General features: G+C 34.7%; 2 protein-coding genes across 5 annotated transcripts in view; both read left to right on the top strand.

The window, feature by feature from the left end:
- The window catches only part of Oct-TyrR (Octopamine-Tyramine receptor), a 1,115,181-nt gene that overhangs the window by 953,809 nt on the left and 147,386 nt on the right, over positions 1 to 13,986 (top strand). The window lies entirely within an intron of this gene.
- Positions 3,505 to 13,504, top strand: LOC141487436 (uncharacterized). The gene is made up of 3 exons (XM_074186514.1): positions 3,505 to 4,176; positions 4,237 to 11,603; positions 11,664 to 13,504. Exon 2 carries the CDS (start codon positions 5,379 to 5,381, stop codon positions 7,371 to 7,373), a length of 1,995 nt encoding a protein of 664 aa, XP_074042615.1. The 5' UTR covers positions 3,505 to 4,176; positions 4,237 to 5,378; the 3' UTR covers positions 7,374 to 11,603; positions 11,664 to 13,504.

Genomic DNA, 13,986 nt, shown 5'->3' with positions numbered 1-13,986 from the left:
TTGAGAGTACGCGATATCGTGATCTTAACAATATTCGTCCGAAGGATTTACACCGGTGTCACCGCGTTCCAATCTCTTTTTCAATTTGGTGCCTGGTCCGCAAAACTGATAACCAGGTAGATGTAATTCGAACGGGAGCTTATTGATGATCGAATTGACGACACCTGCACCGGAGTAAGTCAACATTGAGAATGATTGGGTGATGACTGTGATGTTTTTATTTATAACCGTAGCGCACTCATTATCCAGCATCACATCATGAAAGTCGTTCAACATGACAAGACATTACCTATTGAAAATTTAGACTTTTTGAATGAAGCCAACAATAGTAGTGTAGTTGGGAAGCATGGTATATTATTACCCAATTCGTTTCGTGCAATAATTTGTGTGCCGAGTGGTTATGGAAAGACAAACGCTATCTTAACATTGCTATTCCACCCGAATGGCGCCAAATTTGGAAATATCTACGTATATTCAAAATCATTGTATCAACCTAAATATCAAGTGGTTCAAGAAATTTTCAGTAAAGTCAAGGGGTTGGGATATTATCCGTTCAGGGAAAATGAGGGCATCATAAGCCCTCACGAAGCCAAATCAAATTCCATATTCATTTTCGATGATGTCGCATGTGATGGCCAACAGAAAATTCGCGAATATTATTCTGTATGTAGGCATAAGAACATTGACGCCGCCTATCTTTGTCAGACATATTCAAAAATCCCCAAACAATTGATACGAGACAATTGCAATATGATTGTACTTTTCAAACAGGATGAAATGAATTTGAAACATGTATTCGATGAACACGTCTCTCCCGACATGTCTTTCGATGAATTCAAGAGAATGTGTGCCGAATTTTGGCAACATCGATATGGAACCGTTGTAATAATGAAAGATTTCGATAAGAATGGTGGACGTTATCGTCAAGGATTCGACAAATATATAAGTATACACAGTATACACAGTATACACGCATGATGCATGATGTAATATCATGATGTAATATCATTCACCATAATGAAACCGTTGAGCAAAGAAGTTGATGTTATTCGAAAGAATAAAATCAACGAAATTGCACGCATCATTCGAAAAAAATATTTGGCTCTGAAATTGGGCAAATCCGAAGAAGATGAGTCATTGCAAAGATTTTTCAAACCTCTGTCTATTCCATTGAGGAAAATAGCTAATGAAACAGCAACACAGTCAGCTAGTACCCCATTGAAAACTGAGGCAAAAACCGAAGTCAAACAAGAGACAGTGGAAGAGCCTGAAACGACTCCATTCCAATCCCTCGTACATGTTGCAGGTACAGATGAGGATGACGATGATGATGAAAACGTCTTTGGTGGGTATGCAGAAGACGAACAAGACGACAACGTTGCGTCAGGCATAAATGAACAGGTTTTAGAAGAATATATCGATCAATATCCGATAATGTCTCAACCGTACATTAAAAAACATTGGGGAAATGACAATGAAATCGACAAAGTATACGGTCCCATATATGATGGGGTATCTTCAAAATGGTTCCTAGGCCAAAAGGAAATCGATTTTGACAAGCGTAGCGGATACATAAAATTGGCTGGGTATCACTGGAAAGGAACACCCGTTATATATGAACTGTTATTTCTCGACATGCCAGAAAACTGAGGATTTGAATGTATACAAAAATATTTTGAATTTATCGAGCGCTCACAAGAATTCATCTGGGCATCTAAAAGGCACACAGAGATACAAGTACACCAACATAATCAAACCGTTGTTTCCTACAGCAGGAAATCGTTGTAAAACTGGTACTGGGTTTTTTCAACCTGAAACACCTCTTACTACTACTACTGCGATGACATCATGTCTACCCAAAACGTCACCTCTTGCAATGACATTCAATACGAAACCCATTGAATACATTTATTGGGACGATCCCAACGAGCTATGCGAACGTCTCAAATTATTGCTAGCCTCTCGAGATGCAGGAAATTCTTCACACAACAATGAAATCATTGCCATTTTGAATGAACTCAAAGAGGCAAAAATAATTCTATAAGATACACTACGTTCCCCAATACATTATCATTTTCAAAATGGTTATCGATAAGTTTGGACGTAGCGACAGCAACAGAAAGCGAAAATTGCCAACGCCCTCTGGGTGATGTTTGTTGCATTATACCTCAGATGGTAATATTCATTGTGGTGATGTGAAATTGTGTCATGTGAAGAGCTCCACCACTGATTACGATGTTGCTAATAAAAAGTATGTGGATGGAACCGATAATGAACTTGCTTCATTTATATATCAACTAGCTAAGAAACACGAAAGACAAATGATCCAAGTAAATGAAAAACTAAACAAATTTCAAGGTGATATCTCCAAACAAATTACCGAAATAAATTCTACTATCAAGGAAATCAAAAAGATACAAAATAAAGTTCAAGCAAAACCATTATAAAAGAGCGGGGTTCACACATCTTCTCCATCAGTCGTCATGACTTCCAAAGACAAGATTCAACTTGTCGACGAACTACATAAACCAATTAGAAAAAATTATCCTCGACACCGTACAGTTATCAAAAGAATAGATGACTTATGGCAGATGGACTTGGCTGAGATGAGATCGTTCGCTCAGCAAAATCGAAATTTCAAACTGATTCTAGTCGTCATAGATTGTTATTCGAAATTTGTGTGGACTCGACCACTGAAATCAAAAACGGGAGAAGAAATTACGAAAACGTTTGCAGATATCTTGACACATACGAAACGTTGTCAAAAAAATTTACAAACCGATCAAGGTAAAGAATTTTACAACAATAAGTTTCAAACTTTGATGAAAAAAAAATGGAATAAATCACTACAATACGTACAGTATCACGAAGGCTTCTATGGCTGAACGTATCATTAGAACGTTGAAAGAAAGACTTTTCAAATATTTCAGTCTGAATGGCACCTACAAATGGTTGAATGTCTTGCCTGAAATCACAAAATCCTACAATGATACGCGACACTCGAAGACGGGCATACAACCTTCGAAAATTACCAAAACTAACGAAAAACAAATTCTCAAATCAACATACACCCATGTGAAAATAGCTGGACCGAGAAAATTCAAAGTCGGTGATGTTGTACGAATCAGTAAGGCGAAACACGTTTTTGAAAAAGGATATACGCCCAATTGGACTACGGAATTATTCAAAATTATCAAAGTCAATATTACCAACCCCGCCACCTTCATGCTAGAAGATATGCAGGGTGCACCTATTAGAGGTGCTTTTTATGGAGAAGAATTAGAAAAAAATGCAAATCCTGATATATATCTCGTTTAAAAAGTCTTGAGGAAGAAAGATAAAAAAATGTACGTAAAATGGCTGGGTTTGTTACGGTTACAAAATTCGTAACTCCAAATATTTCTGGTTATAATCTCCAAATGCTATTTATTGTCTCTAGCATAACAGGACACACCAATCCTTTGTATTGGTCTAGTATGTGATTTCAACAAAGTCATTTTTTGGAACGGTATTCGCGAAACGATACCATCTAGAAGTGTTGTTTGTAGAACGTACCTTTAATTGCAATATTATCAGCTGGCAGAACTGCGCTGTAGTCTCGAAATTAAGGTCCGGACTAACTCTTGTTGGAGTGATTTGTTATTTCATATGTGATGAAATACATATTCAATTAGTTGTTTCTTGATAGGAAATTAGTCGTAAGAAGAGGTTGTTTAGTATACTATAAATAGGAATCGAATCATAGGCTAAATGGCATGAATTGGAATTGTTTTAGAAAACAGGTTTTGTGATTGGTCGCTGATTACATTCCTGTAAAGTGTAAATATATTTATTTTTAGTCTTGTTGTTTTGGTAGGCACTGACGGAAAAACGTCAGGGTAAAGGATCACTTCCGGAAGGTGGAATTTGAGGTTGCGAGTAGATTTTCTTTGGGGAAGATATAGGTCGCCGGTGGAAAAAAGTTTAACTGGTCCAACGTTAGGGTAATATCACTAGAGAGTGTCAGTGTCCGTTAGTAGATGCGGGATTTCACCCTTCGTGGAAATAATCCGTTCATTGTGTCTGGAAGTAGTCAATGGAAGCAGGATTGAGGAAGGTTGTTTGCATGCCTGATTCCGGTAACTAGTTCACGTGGCCATCTTCTACATAGAAAAAAAAAATCTCGACTCTGTCGAGGTAAGTAAATTCGGTTTTATGAATTTCACAATCATGAGAGTTTTCTCTTTTGTTTCACAGATTTTTGTTCTGGTTGTAAGAATCAACCTATTAATCAAAAGTAGATTTGAGGTTCATCTAAGGGCTGTCCCCTTGAGTAGGTTAGTCAATCTTGAGATGCGGAATTCTTTCATCAACCGTATTCTCCACTGTTTGCTGGTACTGGTATTCGTCTAAAAAGATTGTATTACTCACCCTGGGAAAGGAAAAACAGCAGAAGGCTGAAGTGAAGTCAGAGCAATGGCATGGTATCATCAGAATGCTAGGCTAAGTATTCATTGTCAAGGTAACCTCTTCGCAGTGTTGAATATGACTATTTGGAGTTTATTATGAGCGTAATTTACAATCAAAGTGTTGAATTGAAGAAAGGGTTATAATATTAGTTTTTCCCAAGAGTAACTGTACGCTTTCAGCAATTGCTTTAAGTCCCTACTCAGTATAGTATAGACATTCATTTACATTTATGTAGATACCGAATAAGTATCTCAAAATTCAGACAAAAAGATTGATAATCTAGTCAAGATTAATGTATATATGTATAGACACACAAATAGTGTAGTTTTCAAGTTTCAACCTATTTTTCAGAGATAAGTTCTGGGGTTATGTTTTGTGTACAGTATTGAAACGTTTAATTTCAATTTTTTTTATGATAACAAGCCATCAAATTCTGACAGAGGTAGCAAATAGATTCCTGATCACCTGAGTCGCTTTGTTTTTGTTTTCCCTGTGATCTTTTTGCAGCACATACAATAGATCTTTGTTTTTCTAGCTAATAAGGTAATTTCCCTATTTATTTGGGTTTTGGGGGATACTTATTTCTTCTTCCCATATAGCCATCCCTAACCAGGGGAGGTAGGACACTCTGACATCTCCATACATGATAGAAAGATTTGCTGAATTGATATTTCGATACAGGTATGTTCGTTCCTTGGGGAAGATTGAGTTAGCCGGAGAGTCTTCTACACTAACAGGTTTGACAACACCCGCAGGGACGTAGCATATTTTTGGCGCCCACACGTAACTGAACTCATAATTTCATCTTTTAATCAAAACTGAACTCGTTAATGTTAATTTAGGATTCTTACCTCAAATTTAAATGGTACACAATTGAGACCATTTTGCAGAGTCTTGAAATATCATATCCGTTTTCCCAATAATAAGTAATGGCACTAGTTAAAATAATACCTGATAGGCTTAATAAAGAAGAGCTAGAGTATGAAATAAGTATTAGGGGTGCTAACCCTCAGGGTACTGTTAAAGAACTTATTGCTAAACTTCGACAGCTAATAGAATTAGAAAATGAAGGCCATAGTTTCAAATTAACATACAATTATGAAGCAAGGAATGAACTAGACATTTGTGCAGTAAAAATTAATGAAATAAAACAAGCTTTAACTGAAAATTTTACGCATTCTCTGGTTAAAAAACTACGAGCTCGACTTGCTCATGTGTTAGGGAGAGTTGAAAATATTTCTTCAACTATTTCGGTTGAGATTGAAGAACGTTCAAAATTATTGTCATTAACACTGGAATGTTTGGATGAATTTGAGAAAAAACATATTAATTTCAAGGATGACTTAAAGAAGGAAGAAAATCCTGTAGATGTTATATTTCAAACTAGTCTAGTACAGGGTGGAAAACAAAATACTTCCACTCCTGTTTCTGTCAATAATACAGATTCCCAGATAACTTCTCACCAGATTACTGATTTAACTGATGGTGTCTCAAAAGTTAAAATTGCTGATTGGGGTTTGAAATTCAGTGGAGAATCTGATGCACTAGGACTTAATGCATTCCTAGAAAGAGTAAACGAACTTAGGGAATCCAGAGGGTTAACAAACCATCAATTATTTAGAAGCGCTGTAGAGCTCTTTGAGGGTAAAGCTTTAATATATTACAGGTCTCTGAAAAGTAAGATTAATGATTGGAATACCTTATGTGATGTTTTTAGAGAAGAATTTTTACCTAGAGACTATAATGAAAAAATATGGGAACAAATAAAATCTAGAACACAGGGTGATAGGGAAAGTATTGCAATATATGTAGCATATATGGATAACTTATTTGGCAGGCTAACTGTAACTGTAGAGGAGATAATAAAATTGAAAATCATTAAAAAAAATATTTTACCTTTTTATCAGAATCAATTGGCTTTTGTTGATATACATTCTATTGAACATTTAATTCAGCTATGCCGTAGAATTGAGGATAACAGGAAAAATATGTTAGAATTTACTCCCCCCTCTTCAAGTAAACATACAGTAGAAATTGATTTATCTTATCAAGAAGAAAAAAGTGTTAAGAAGAAACTAGACTTTATGGAATTTACAAAATCAGTTTCATTTAAGAAAAACAAAAAGCCTATTCTCAAAAACCACGATAAGTTGTCAAGTGATACAGAGTGTGACACTACAGCTGAACGGGAAAGAAAACCAAGGAATAGCAGTAACGACAATATAAATAGTGGAAATTATAAAGATAGGGATAGTAGTGTTGATTCTAGGAACAGTGTAGGTAGCTCAGAGGGAGGAAATTACAGGAAAATGGGCAGACACGAAAGTCGTAGTAGAACATTAAATAAACACAAACATTGGGTCAATAGTGTAAATACGGGGTATGAAAAAACTGAGGACAGAGTTAGGAATCTTTCGGGTAATAGAGATAGTTATAGGGGTAATTTTAGAGACAGTTCTAATGATAGGAGAGATTCATTAGAAAATCGTAATTTTGGTTTTGTAAATAGAAATAGTATCGATAACAGAAATTATTCAGGTGATAGGTATAGGAATTTTTCGGGAAGTAGAAACTTTTCAGGAGATAGATATAGAAATAGTTCGGGAGAAAGGAATAGAGATTTTTCAAGGGATAGATATTTGAGTAGAAGGGATAGAGATTCGTATGGAGATAATTTGAATTCAGATCGGTATAGAGTAACTAACTATAATAATTATAGACCTAGAGGTGGATATCTACAAAGTAATTATCAAGATAACAGAAATAGGGATAATCAAAGGAAATTTTCTCATAATTCTGAACAACAACAAAACAGAAAGAATAGTTTGGGTGGTAGATCTGGCAATCAAGAAATAATATGCTTTAGGTGTCAAGGTAAAAACCACATTGCTCGATATTGTACCCGTCGTACGGAAAACGAATAGAGAAACCGATTATAGACCGTGATTGTGTTTCAGATAAAAGTAATTCGGTCCCAAATAATGAAAACAATGACTATTATTCTAAAGCAGAACTTGAGTTGTTTAATAATTATAGTAAACCTGTATTGTCATATTTAATATCACAAGCAAATAATAATGAATGTCCTTATGTGACCGTATCAATTTATGGAATTAAAATGAATGGTTTATTGGATTCCGGTGCAAATAAAATATTCATTGGAGAAAAGGGATATAATATTTTATTAAATCTTGGATTAAAATTAATAAAGTCAAACAGCACTTGCATAGTTGCGAATGGAACTTCTGTGGAATGTATAGGCTTCATGAATATTCCCATTCAATTATTAGATAAAATTCATGTTTTTCAGTGTTATATAATGCCTCAGTTAAGACATACACTAGTTTTAGGCACAGTTTTTTGGGTAAAAATGGGTATAGTCCCAGATTTGAGAAAAGGGGAATGGTTTTTTGGGAATGCTGATAATAGTCATGGACAATTAAATGCAATTGAAACTGCTGATGATTTGACTTTAGAACAAAAGAATGAAGCTAATTCAGTGATAGATGAATATTTTAATTCTATAAAGGACATCAAGCTAGGTTGTACCGATATAATAAAACACGAAATAAAAACTGATAGTGTTCCAATAAAATCAAGATACTATCCTGTCAGTCCTAAAATGCAAGAAAAAATAGACGAGGAAGTAACTCGCATGCTAGATTTGGGTGTTATAGAAAAAAGCGAAAGTCCATGGAATTCACCTATTTTAATGGTACCGAAAAGTGACGGATCCTATAGATTCTGTGTAGATTTTAGAAAATTAAATGCAGTCACAGAAAAATGGGCTTATCCTTTACCTTTAATCAGCTCAATTCTTGATAGGCTTGGTAACGCAAAATATCTTACAACTTTAGACATAAAATCAGCATACTGGCAAGTAAAGATGGCGGAAAATTCAAAGAAATACACGGCTTTTTCAATTCCAGGTCGTGGGCACTTTCATTTTAATCGCCTTGCGTTTGGTTTGACCAATGCGCCGTCCACATTTCAGTTTTTGGTTGAAAAAATTTTTGGACCAGAATTAGAACCATATGTGTTCAAATATCTGGATGATCTTGTTATAGTAACTCCCGATTTTTCCACTCATATTCAAATCTTGAGAGAGGTTTTTCATAGACTCAAATTGGCAAATTCAACTCTTAATAAAGACAAATGCAATTTCTTCAGAAGTGAATTGAAATATGTAGGATATATTGTAAATAGGTCAGGGTTATCAGTGGACCCAGATAAAGTTAAAGCCGTGGTTGAAATGACACCACCACAAACACCTAAACAAGTACGTTCTTTCATAGGAATGGTATCTTATTATCGCCGTTTTATACCATATTTATCAGAGATAATAGTCCCTTTGACAAATCTTACTAAGAAAAAAGTTAAATTTAAATGGACACCAGAATGTCAGTTAGCTTTTGAAAAAGTGAAAAATACATTAGTAACTGCACCAATTTTATCTTGTCCTAATTTTAATGAACCTTTTGTTCTACATTGTGATGCAAGTTCATATGGCTTAGGTTCAGTTCTTACACAGGATTATGACGGTAAAACTCATGTAATTTGTTACTTATCCAGAACGTTAAATAAACACGAAATTAAATACTCTGTAACAGAAAAAGAATTACTATGTGTCATTTGGGCTATTGAGAAGCTCAGATGTTACCTAGAATTATCAGAATTCACAGTAGTGACAGATCATAGTAGTTTGACATGGATTCATAATTTAAAAAACCCTCAAGGTCGTCTTGGACGATGGACATTACGCTTACAACAATATAACTTTAAAGTTATACACAGACCGGGAAAAGAAAATGTGGTACCCGATTATTTATCTAGATCTCCTGTAGATACTAATTATGTAAATACTGTAAATATAGACAATAAGGAAAAATGTGCTTGGTACAGAGATATGTGTACAAAAATCAAAAATCAACCTTTGAAATATCCTTTATGGAGAGTAGATGATGAAAACATACTGTATAAATATGTAAATGATAATAATTTTTATGAGCCTTATAACAAATGGAAAACGGTAATAGCAAAACCACAAAGATCACAAATTTTATTTGATGCACATAATGATCCAAAATCTGGACATTTGGGGATATATAAAACATATAATAAAATTCTAAGTAAATATTTTTGGCCTAAGATGAAATCTGATGTAGGAAGATACATAAAGAAATGTAGAATTTGTGCAGAACAAAAGCCTGAACAAAAAAAAATATCAGGTCAGATGGGGAGTAAACCTGTTATTACCAGGTGTTGGCAATACATATCAACTGACTTGATAGGCCCTTTTCCAAGAAGTACTCTTGGTAATCGTTTTGTTCTTGTAGTGGTAGATTACTTTAGTAAATTCACATTACTATTTCCACTTAGAACAGCAGCAGCTAAGAATGTAGCAAAATTAATTGAGGATTATGTCTTTTTGCTTTTTGGAACTCCAGAGTTACTTAGATCAGATAATGGAGGTCAGTATAAATCAATAGAATTTGAGAAATTACTGAAAGATTATAATATAACCTTTTTAACAAATGCTTTATATAATCCTGGTCCTAACTTTACAGAAAGATATAACAGGGTACTTAAAACAATGATTCGGTCATATATTACTGATAATCAAAAACATTGGGATAAACATTTATCAAAATTAGCTTGTGCACTACGAACATCTAAGTCAGAGATAACAAAAAACACACCTTATTTTATCAATTTTGGATATGAAATGGTAACAGAAGGTAGTGAATTTAAGCAAATAAGGAGAAAACAAATTTTGGAAAATAGTTTAGGAATTCCAAGTAACAAAAATAGTCAGGATATAACAATAGACGAAAATTTAGCCAGTAATAACAATAATGAGATTCAAAAGCAACAAAATCAGGATAGGGAGAAATCTAGCAAACTGAAAGAAATTCATAAATTTGTGGTAAAGCAATTAAAGAAGGCTCACTTACAATCAACTCACAATTATAATTTAAGACATAGACCTGTGGAATTTGAAGAAGGTCAATTGGTATGGAAGAAAGAATATAATCTCTCGGATAAAGGTAAAAATTATTCAGCTAAACTAGATAAAAAATTTGCAGGTCCATACAAAATTAAAAAGAAATTAGGAATCAGTACTTATGAATTAGTTAATGATCATGGAAAATCCTTGGGCAAATGGGGTGTAAAAGACTTGAAGGCTGATACAACTCAGGTGGACGAACAGACTGATCATAGAAAGAAGGAGCGTAGAAAAGAATAATCTTGTGTCAACAATTGGATTGTTTTGGTAGCGGCTGGCTTATATTACTTTGGTTTTCATAAAATTTCTTCGAAATTTTCTTTTAAAGAAGGGGGTAGTGTTACGGTTACAAAATTCGTAACTCCAAATATTTCTGGTTATAATCTCCAAATGCTATTTATTGTCTCTAGCATAACAGGACACACCAATCCTTTGTATTGGTCTAGTATGTGATTTCAACAAAGTCATTTTTTGGAACGGTATTCGCGAAACGATACCATCTAGAAGAGTTGTTTGTAGAACGTACCTTTAATTGCAATATTATCAGCTGGCAGAACTGCGCTGTAGTCTCGAAATTAAGGTCCGGACTAACTCTTGTTGGAGTGATTTGTTATTTCATATGTGATGAAATACATATTCAATTAGTTGTTTCTTGATAGGAAATTAGTCGTAAGAAGAGGTTGTTTAGTATACTATAAATAGGAATCGAATCATAGGCTAAATGGCATGAATTGGAATTGTTTTAGAAAACAGGTTTTGTGATTGGTCGCTGATTACATTCCTGTAAAGTGTAAATATATTTATTTTTAGTCTTGTTGTTTTGGTAGGCACTGACGGAAAAACGTCAGGGTAAAGGATCACTTCCGGAAGGTGGAATTTGAGGTTGCGAGTAGATTTTCTTTGGGGAAGATATAGGTCGCCGGTGGAAAAAAGTTTAACTGGTCCAACGTTAGGGTAATATCACTAGAGAGTGTCAGTGTCCGTTAGTAGATGCGGGATTTCACCCTTCGTGGAAATAATCCGTTCATTGTGTCTGGAAGTAGTCAATGGAAGCAGGATTGAGGAAGGTTGTTTGCATGCCTGATTCCGGTAACTAGTTCACGTGGCCATCTTCTACATAGAAAAAAAAAATCTCGACTCTGTCGAGGTAAGTAAATTCGGTTTTATGAATTTCACAATCATGAGAGTTTTCTCTTTTGTTTCACAGATTTTTGTTCTGGTTGTAAGAATCAACCTATTAATCAAAAGTAGATTTGAGGTTCATCTAAGGGCTGTCCCCTTGAGTAGGTTAGTCAATCTTGAGATGCGGAATTCTTTCATCAACCGTATTCTCCACTGTTTGCTGGTACTGGTATTCGTCTAAAAAGATTGTATTACTCACCCTGGGAAAGGAAAAACAGCAGAAGGCTGAAGTGAAGTCAGAGCAATGGCATGGTATCATCAGAATGCTAGGCTAAGTATTCATTGTCAAGGTAACCTCTTCGCAGTGTTGAATATGACTATTTGGAGTTTATTATGAGCGTAATTTACAATCAAAGTGTTGAATTGAAGAAAGGGTTATAATATTAGTTTTTCCCAAGAGTAACTGTACGCTTTCAGCAATTGCTTTAAGTCCCTACTCAGTATAGTATAGACATTCATTTACATTTATGTAGATACCGAATAAGTATCTCAAAATTCAGACAAAAAGATTGATAATCTAGTCAAGATTAATGTATATATGTATAGACACACAAATAGTGTAGTTTTCAAGTTTCAACCTATTTTTCAGAGATAAGTTCTGGGGTTATGTTTTGTGTACAGTATTAAAACGTTTAATTTCAATTTTTTTTATGATAACAAGCCATCAAATTCTGACAGAGGTAGCAAATAGATTCCTGATCACCTGAGTCGCTTTGTTTTTGTTTTCCCTGTGATCTTTTTGCAGCACATACAATAGATCTTTGATTTTCTAGCTAATAAGGTAATTTCCCTATTTATTTGGGTTTTGGGGGATACTTATTTCTTCTTCCCATATAGCCATCCCTAACCAGGGGAGGTAGGACACTCTGACATCTCCATACATGATAGAAAGATTTGCTGAATTGATATTTCGATACAGGTATGTTCGTTCCTTGGGGAAGATTGAGTTAGCCGGAGAGTCTTCTACACTAACAGGTTTGACAACACCCGCAGGGACGTAGCAGGTTTGGATAACAAACACAACAGTTGGATCGAAAATGTCGATTTTGTATAGAATCTTATGGAAAACAAGCACACTGACAATGTATTGGGAGGGCCTTTTGTGAAGAAATATTTGTGTGTTTAACAAACGCACAATATCTGAAACGGACCACATGATCTGAAGCTATAAGAGCGCATGCAAACACAGATAGACATTCAGTTTGAAAATGTCTCTCGATAGTGGTTACGCTAGTGAAGTTGAAGTAATGTTCGACAGTGATGGTGAAGATTATAATGGAACTCTAAATGCAATAGACAGAGCGTTGGAGCAATACGAAATGGCTGCTCGAAACGAACATCAATTGCTGTTGATGGCATTCCCCATGTCATCTTATGAAATTCGATGTAGCCTAAGTCCATGCAGAGACTTCAGCCCATGCATAATTTTGAAGCAGCAGTTCTCCATTCGTTCCATCAATTTAACAAGTTATGAATGGGCGTCCCTCATTGACATCCTGCAACAAATAAAGGAAAATTTCTTTGAATCACAAATCGATGGATATGTAGACGAATATGATCCAATTACAACACGTTGCGGGGATTACATTTACGTCACACAGTACATCGAAAGTAATACCAAACAAGTTTACATTTCCAAGGACACCACGAACATGGAGCTGTTTCAACGAGATATAAACGATATCCTGAATACTCACCTTGGTGTGCTCTTTGACCGTATCGCTATGCTGGATGCGAGGTATTTTCAATATCATAAAATCATGGCTACGTGAGAATAAAACTAATTTAGATTTGGAAGACATCATAGAAGGTTTTTGTCAAGCCTCAGCTCTAGATAGTCTGTATGCTAATGCTTTACGTGAATATTTATTTTATTATAAACAAAAAAGAGTGTATGATTTATGTAATAAATGAGAAAACGTTGTAACATTTGTTTCATTTAATGTATAAGATGAAAACAACAGCTTTAAAAAGTTATTTGATGGAATAAAACACCAAAATTTCAATATATATTTTATTCAAATTTTATCAACGTGTGTGTACAACAATAAATGAGTATACAAAATTTCAATATATTTCATTCAAATTATATCAACGTGTACATGTACAATAATGAATAGTATGCAAAAACTGAAATACTCAAACATATTTCTGTTTGCAGTCAATTCTTGAAAAGTTGGTGGTCTCCTACCGCTGTTGAAAACTCTCAGAGTAACACACACCTATCAGTCATATTCAAACAAGGACAAAATATATCAATTAATCACATCAATAGAAATAAAATCCAAATGATAACCTCATTTCAAGCTATAGTGCCCCCAAGGTAAAGTGTCGGATGATTTGGGGAT

This window comes from Leptinotarsa decemlineata, unplaced genomic scaffold (genome assembly GCF_025532065.1).
Source record: "Leptinotarsa decemlineata unplaced genomic scaffold, Ldec_3_MD MMD2_P_RNA_scaffold_2, whole genome shotgun sequence".
Classification (NCBI taxonomy): Eukaryota; Metazoa; Arthropoda; class Insecta; order Coleoptera; family Chrysomelidae; genus Leptinotarsa; species Leptinotarsa decemlineata.
The sequence above is the reverse complement of the archived record's forward strand: the minus strand, read 5'-3'. Positions and strand labels throughout refer to the sequence as shown.

Bases quoted from the DNA above. Each gene is read 5' to 3' on its own strand.
- LOC141487436 (XM_074186514.1), top strand. From the start codon at position 5,379: ATGGCACTAGTTAAAATAATACCTGATAGGCTTAATAAAGAAGAGCTA.